Raw genomic sequence first — 8,470 nt, forward strand, 5'->3', positions numbered from 1 at the left:
TAGCACTAAGATAGTCGTAAGTCTATGTTAAGGTATGGGATTTATGATCACCTTAGTCGATCACATCGCTTTGTACAACACACCCTGGTGCAGTTAAAATCTGTTTGATCTAGTAAAATCAGCACATAAACATTCATGTAATGACATTAAAATGTCCTGGTGCAGTGTTGCCAGTGACCTATGATATTGGTTTCTCAGTGTTTGAGCCATACCTGATGGTTCTTCACAATCTGATGTGATGTTTTGTTTTCCAGCACACAAACACATGAATGTGTATGACTTGATGTACGATCTGTATTTGGCTGCTGTTGACATGGAGATGTATCATAGGTGAGTTCGCTGACCTTTGGAATTACTCTTTCAACATGCAGGTAACAGATATATGAAAAGAGCATTTTAAGAATTTAGTTAATTAAATGAAGTTTAAAGTTTTGTTTCTCAATCCACTGTGTGACAGGTTTGTGAGGTTGACGTGTTTAGTTTTTTTTTATAAATCTTGTCTCTCTTGTATTTCAGCAAAGCCCACTGGTCTAATATTCACCAGCGTTCCTGGGAAGAATGTCTGCCTTTACCCTTCATCAAGGAAGACTATATGCCCTGCAGCTTTACAGACTGCTTCGATGGAGGGAGCTCAGCATTGTGCTACAAACACACATGGTCTCAGGTGGGTGTCTTGTGTGTGTTTCCTGCAAATGCACATGGTCTCAGGAAGGCGTCTTGTGTGTTTTGTACAAACACACATGGTCTCAGGTAGATGTCTTGTGTGTGTTTCCTACAAAAGCACAGGGTCTCAGGTAGGTGTCTTGTGTGTGTTTCCTACAAACACACATGGTCTCAGGTAGATGTCAGGTAGACCATTATTCGATATTTATTTACCATGCAGATGTTCTCAATACTTTCATGACACTATGTCCATTTATGGTCTCAGGAAGGCGTCTTGTGTGTTTTGTACAAACACACATGGTCTCAGGTAGATGTCTTGTGTGTGTTTCCTACAAAAGCACAGGGTCTCAGGTAGGTGTCTTGTGTGTGTTTCCTACAAACACACATGGTCTCAGGTGGGTGTCTTGTGTGTGTTTCCTGCAAATGCACATGGTCTCAGGAAGGTGTCTTGCGTGTGTTTCCTACAAAAGCACAGGGTCTCATGTAGGTGTCTTGTGTGTGTTTCCTACAAACACACGGTCTCAGGTAGATGTCAGGTAGACCATTATTCGATATTTATTTACCATGCAGATGTTCTCAATACTTTCATGACACCATGTCCATTTATTGTTAATAACCAGGTAGACTGCTTACTGAGGCACTTAACCAGATGTTGTACCAACTTGTAAAACTTTTCTCTTGGCTGCTGCCTGTTGCATTGTGGTCCAAGAGTTTATCACTTTATTATTTCCTTATCTTGACAAATGCTTATTATGCTTATCGCCTCCCTCTATGCAAAGATAGTGGAACACTTGAAATCCCTTCTAAATGAAGTGGAAGTACAATACACTCACCCACGGGATACTTCCCCGTTTTCCTGCCAAATGGGTCACATGACTAACCATGCTTGTCACTCTCTCCTCCATTGCTTGACAATGACAGTTGGAGGCACATTGGGTCCCTTCATGGCGGCTATTTTCTCTTTATGTTTCGGTCCCTTTATCCAAATTTTGTTGTTTTTGACTTTTGGTTTCTATTAACTATTAGACACAATTTTCATCTCTGATATTGTGTTCTTAGTTGATGAAATCATGCTCCTGATGCAAGCAACGGCTGTCAGCGGTTATCCACATATACTGGACAAAATAAGCTAGGGATACTGGTATTTCTAGGATTGATATTTTATTAGCATGTCAGTGAACAAGCAGATCAGAATATGTCCCTAACTATTTTTGTCCAGTATATTATGTCCCTCATGCACAATTGTTTGTTCAAGGACATGCCGAGGACAAACTAGATAGGGTCTCTCAAGTCATGTCTTTTAATTCGGTTGATATTGCGTATAGTGCCCATGTGTTAACTTCTGCTGACATTCATGTTTATAGTGAATCACCAGAAGACCCCTCGCAGGAAAGATCAGGATAACATAGAGATAACATTTAAGTCCCAAAACAGATCGTTGTCAGAATCAATGTCATCTCAGGCAAAGAAGTTGAAGTCATATTCGTCCTCCAAGACTTAAGTCTTCAACTATGAAATCATCGCTGAAACAACAGACCAGGGCCCACTTGCACAAAACGATCTTAGAGCTACAATTATTGTAAATCCTTAAGATCGTGATCTTAGGCTTCGGCTACAATCGCCATCCACTTGCACAAAGCGATTGTAGACTAAGATCATTGTAAGTTACAATCAAATCTTACAATTGGTCGGAACCAATTGTAAGGAACTAAGATCATTGCAGTCAGTAGCAAAATGGCGTTCAAGTTGGTGTCAGTTTCATGCAAATAATTAGCTTTACGTTTGGGGTTTTGCTTTCATATTGCATAAAACTGTATGATTCGCTTCGACACTTCAACAACACGGAGAATGCAACATCGATTTAACGTCTGAAATATTCGAGGTAGTGAACAACATCATTATCGAGTCCATATCATAGAGTACAATTCTGACCCGACTCAGTGCTGGAAAAGTGTGAACACCATACCTTTTTGATAAACAAGGAAAGGATAGCAACGAAAGGTGTCTGCATGCGATTAGCATTGGCCATGACCTTTTCAATAACTCAAGGGCAGCTAATTTTAGTTTTTACGCAAGATGGGAGTGGTCTCCCTTTGCGTATTATACCGTTGCTGTAAAATCTGCCATGCCCCAATACAACGTATGTCATATTGTGACAGCGCAGATCTCCACATATATTTCTTTTCGATCATACACTTGCTGAGGCATGTGAAATTTGCGTAAAAAGTTTTTTAACAAAAAAATAATAATTATCAACAAAATAGAGTAAAGCAATTAACATACTGTAGATAAGTATTTAACAATACATACAAAACACACGGAATAATAACGTTTTCATATTTCCCTGTCATGCATTTTCCACAACACTCCCACAGTCATGTCACACTTTCATATCTTTAAACATCTAATACTTGTGGGATATATTTGGGATTTTACTCCAAATAACAGCGACCAGATGCCAAACTCAGATTCATTGACAGCCATTGACAAATCATAGTACATTTAGGTGTTGTATCATAAGGAAATTTTGTTTATAATTTATGTTATCTTTTAATTTTCATGAGTACTAGGTCAGTAACTCAAAACCCAAATAGTTAATGTACCTGTTTGTATTTCAATATTTTATCATAAAACGTGATATTTCTGTGGTTGCAGTATGACATTCTTAGTTCATAAATAATATTAGAATGTAGAAAAATCAGAGAATAACCCACGAGGTACGAGTTACCGTACATGTTATCTTCCACGTTATCATTACAAAGATATGTGGGGTTTTCTTGCTTATTTTAATTTTTTTATCTTATTTATTTATTTATTTATTTATTTATTTTATTTTATTTTTTTTTTTGCTTTGTTTTGTTTTATTTTCATGAAAAATCTGCAAGGTGTGATTAAGGAATAAATGTCAGTTGCTTGCAGTAACCAGTTCCACGTTTTATTTGTGCTGCATGCTATGCGCACTTGGAGACAACTGTAGAGAGGAGTCGAGTTTAAGAAATTTCTACCTCCAACGTTGAAGAGTTCCATCTTAGTTAAGATCGGGATCTTAAATCCATGCTGTCATAAGATCGTCTTTGTGCAAGTGGATTAGGGCAATTGTATGGTGATTGTAAACTTGATTGTAGGGACCTAAGATTGATTGTAACTAAGATTGCTCTGTGCAAGCGGGCCCAGCTCTTTGCAAAGTCCTTCAGGAACGACATCATCCTACCCTCCGATGTTAACAATGAGCCGCCGCACCTACTCCCTAAAGTAGTCCTTCATCAACTGCGTCTGCAACAATGCTGCAATCTTCAGAGGGTCTACAATCAGCACAGACATCCTTGCCATCTACACTCAACTCATCGGATGCTTCATCTGTGAATCTACAGAAGATCTTCACTGTCAATGAAGGTTTTGGAAGAACCTACAATGATCGGCGAGTGCACCATGCACCTTCAGCACTTCATCAAGAAGGGTTCCCCGCATGCTTTGTCAAGACACTATGCCTTGAGATACAGGTTGTCATCACCACTGAACATCTACATCCTTCAAGAGGAGCATGTGTGCATGCATGTGCGAAAACAGATTCAGTGGTGCATGCGGAAGGAGCATACCAACATTCGCTGTCTTACACCAAAAACCAACATCCTGGCATTGTTTTATCAAGGGTGATGATGACAGTGTACTTATAAAGGAGTTACTTGTACATGAAGAAAGATCGGAACTCTATGATTAGGACAACATGAAGAAAGAGTTGCTATAGAGATAACTACCAATGTTATAGTTCCGAAGGGGGGAAGTACTGGACATATAGTATTCCCAGAAATTATTGAGAATCATGTTGTCATGTAACTCATTACGTTTATTAACTTCTGGCGTTTTACTTACATAAACATGTTGAAACATCATCCTTTTACAGTGTCAGTCTTGTTTTAGTACTTTGTTAGACCCCCTCGCTCAGCAATGCATGCCTGAATACGCCTAGGCACACTACCCATCAAAGTTTGTAGGTAATCGTGTGACAGGGTATCCCAATATTGGACCACCTCGGCCTTCATATCTTCAATATTTCTCAGTCCCTTTTGGTTTATTCTGTCCTTCATGACTCCCCACACATTCTCAATTGGGTTTAGGTCTGGGCTGTAACTGGGCGAGTCTAAAACTTGAACATTTTCGCCCGACAACCACTGTTTTGTGTAGCGCGCAGTGTGTTTTGGGTCATTAGCATGCTGGAAAATCCAATCATCTTCATACTATGTTTGTGCTGTCGGATGAAGGTGACCATTTAGAATGTCAGCGTATCTTTCTTTTGTCAAGTTTCCCGTGAAAACACACAATGGCGTCACTCCGCGAGCCGATATGCCACCCCACATGTGAAACTTCGGGCTATGTTTTGGTCGCTGGTAGATAGGTTTGACAGTATCTTTGGTCCAAATTTTCACACAATTAGGGAAAAGCCAAACAGAACTTTCATCCGATAAGAAAACATTATCCCAATCTTGATTTTCATGAGCCCGACACCAGTTTAAGCGTTTTTCCTTTTGTGCATCTTTCATCAACGGCGAGGGAATTCCACGTTTTTTCACCCAATTAAGTCTCTGTAATTCCTGCCTAACTGTTTCATTGCATACCTGAGGACTTCCTCTGCTAATCATTTCATTTCTGATGTTCTCAACACTTTTCAATTTGCCCCTACTCACAATCTGCCCAAGTCTTCGGCGATCCACAACACTGAATTTCCTAGGCCGACCTGCCCCTGCTTTGTGCTCTATCCTGGTTCCTGTTTGAATATTCTTCAAAGTTCTGTATACTGTAGACAGAGGAATACCATGTCTACAAGCTAACACTTTAGCATCAGCCTCACCCCTTTCAAAATCATCTAGAATGAGCTTTCTTTTCTCTCTTGCTGTAAATTCTGCCATGTCAACACAGGAAGCCGTCTGCTCAGACAAGGGAGATAACTCTTGACGTAATGAGCTGCCTTCTAAGCCTTTAAGAGTTGTCTCCCTTATTTGGTATGCTTAGTGCATAGTGAAAGCCCTTTTTCCAATCTTAGCATCATTAGAAAAAAACCCAAAGATTTTCTCAATAATTTCTGGGAACACTGTACTTATAAGGCAGCCAACAGTATCCATCGTGGCCTCTCCCACTGCCAATTCGGTTGGATTATGTAAGCATAATAAGCATGAGTCAGGATAAGGAAAAATTTTCTGAATAAAATTGATATTTTATACTTATCCTGAATCATGAGGTCATGCCCTCCACGCAGGTATGTTGGATTTATAGTAATACCTGTGTCGGGCGTATGTGTATGCATTTACAGAGAGAGTGACAAGCATTGTTAGTCATGTCACCAATTTGGCAGGAAAACAGGGAGGTTTTCTATGGATGAGTCTGATTGTATGTCCTCTTCAAAAGAAGGGAACTTCTAAGGGATTTTAAGTGTTCTACTATCTTTGCATAGAGGGAGGAGATAAGCACAATTAGTATGAGCCAGGATAAGTATAAACTATCAATTTCATTCAGAAAATTACATCTATGAAATGTGGCTACTGAAAGCTTGTGAACAAAACATTTTGTGCCATTGTGATAGAATTTCACACTGAGTGAATGATAAGCATAAAGTATGTATAATGAATTGTTCTATTCATAGAATTATGAAAAATTTGTAACAATGCACTTTCTGTCCATGATTTGTGAAAAGAATCACGAATCTTATCCTTGATGATGTGATAATAAGAGTCATAGCTATGAGGGAACTGTTTTGGTATCTGTCACAGTGAATATTTAAATGTATTATTTCAGATGATTGCAGCAGACGTGTTTGAAGCTTTTGAGGAAGTAGGTCTCCAAGATCAAGAAAAGTTGTCTGCTATTGGGAACAGGTAAGAACTACAGTGCTGAATCGTCAGCTAGAGGGAGCCAGTATTGTTGTATGCTATTAACTACCAAACAGGAAGCTACCAGTGTATGAATGACTGAAAACTGCCAAAAGAGTGTATCAGACACTGTACTTTGGGAATCAAAATGTAGCCTTTGTGTTTTGTAGATGGGAATAACGTCTTTTGTTCTTATCAATGCCATGAAAATCTTTCACACCTTATTCCTTGAAGAGCTCAATTTAGTGCTCTCTTACTTGTACCAGTGGAACCCAATATCACAAGGTGTAAGTCCAACTTGCACCAAGCGCAAGTCAAGTTTTGGGTGGGTACACTTCTGAGTAAAACATCTAAATGATTCAGTAGCACATTAGTTTCATTAAATATTGCAATGAAAGCAGCGCAACTGGAATTTGGCTGGTGCAACTAGGTTTTTTTCGTGGGTTGCACATGTTGCAAGTAGGTTCACATCTTCTATATGGAGCCCTGCCTTGGAAATTAAAGAATAACTCCCACCCTTTTTACTTTTGGAATCAATGAATAACTTTTGCAGTTTGTACAAGGAGAATCTACATTGTTTGGAATGAAGGAATAGCTCCTCCTTGTAACATCTTTCTTCATGGTAAGACCAATACTCTTCCAAGGTTCAACCACTACAGACTGATGACCTCCTATAAAATGTTACTCTTCGAAAGATAGGCAATTGCAGCTCCACTCATCATGTCTTTCACAAGCCATTTTGACCACATCACCCATCATTAGCAGTCTCATCTGAGGGCTTTGCACATGTACATTTTTATGCCCCCGGCATGTAATGTGGGGGGATATAGTCGATGCCTCATCCATCCGTCCATCCGTCCATAATCATTCTGTTTCTGGAGCATAACTTCAGAATTCTGTATATCACATCACAGTTAAAACCCTCATGTCTGTGACTTTACATCTGTGACAGTAGTACTATTGTGGTTGCAGATTCCGTGACACGTTCCTGTCACTTGGGGGAGGTGTACATGCCAGTGAGGTATTCAGGCGGTTCCGAGGACGTGACCCATCCCTCGATGCACTACAGAAATACTATAGCGAGAAGTAATGTGTGTGCGTTACATAGAAGAATGAATGACAGGTGTGGCAGACAAGGACAGTGTGACAACATAACCATAATGAAAGGAGGAGTTACCAAAAGTAACCATCACCCACCAGCAATATATGATGGTCACGTTAGGGAAAACGAGACCATGTTTAAACTCCTGTCATACTGGACAGGGATTGACAGGTAATGAAGAAGAAACCGTCAAGTTTATTCACATGATGTCGGTGTGTACAACAGCAGATGTGCAATGCTGTTTGTTCATTTGTATAACTTGTAAATAATGTCAGTAGAATGAAACCAAGATTTGTTGATAAAGAATACAGAACATATGAGAAAGCACAAGTTCCTAATATTTCCTGGCTTATTTGTGAATGTTAGGAATGTAAATTATTACTGATATTCTGTGTATATCAAGTTGTTTCATGTGATCACAGGGAACGCTCAATAAATCATAATCAAATCAGCTGTGTTGTTTGTCACCTTAAACTAATTGGTTCACTAGATCACGCCTCCCACAACAGAGGAAATAGTGCACATGCCAAATGTGCAGAGGCAAAACATTAGGGATACTGAATATTTTTTATGATATGTTTGTAATGGAGATTTTGCACACAATTTTATGAAAATACCTCCCAAAACTGCCCTATACTGTTTTTGTCTGGTATTTGTTAGGAGTCTTTTCTTTGCCTACATGGGTGCAAGTGAACATGAAACAGTCAGACGGTATATATTTTGTGTAATGCTTTAGATCCCTGATGTGATATATTATCAGTAGACAAATCAAAAGATGATTATGAACTTCTACTACCTCAGTATTTTTGTAATATAGCCTGTGTGATCTTGTTTAGCAATCCTT

The 8,470-nt window shown here is 39.2% G+C and overlaps 1 protein-coding gene across 1 annotated transcript in view; it reads left to right on the plus strand.

Moving 5' to 3' along the window:
• The window catches only part of LOC137283319 (uncharacterized), a 46,843-nt gene extending 38,766 nt beyond the window's left edge, over nt 1–8,077 (plus strand). Inside the window, exons 15-18 of the mRNA XM_067814772.1 lie at nt 255–330; nt 517–664; nt 6,451–6,530; nt 7,497–8,077. Coding sequence (XP_067670873.1) covers nt 255–330; nt 517–664; nt 6,451–6,530; nt 7,497–7,614 — 422 coding nt within the window. The 3' untranslated portion in view covers nt 7,615–8,077. The remainder of the gene's footprint in view (nt 1–254; nt 331–516; nt 665–6,450; nt 6,531–7,496) is intronic.
• Nucleotides 8,078–8,470: the final 393 nt, after the last annotated feature.

Source organism: Haliotis asinina, chromosome 5 (assembly GCF_037392515.1).
Source record: "Haliotis asinina isolate JCU_RB_2024 chromosome 5, JCU_Hal_asi_v2, whole genome shotgun sequence".
Lineage (NCBI taxonomy): Eukaryota > Metazoa > Mollusca > Gastropoda > Lepetellida > Haliotidae > Haliotis > Haliotis asinina.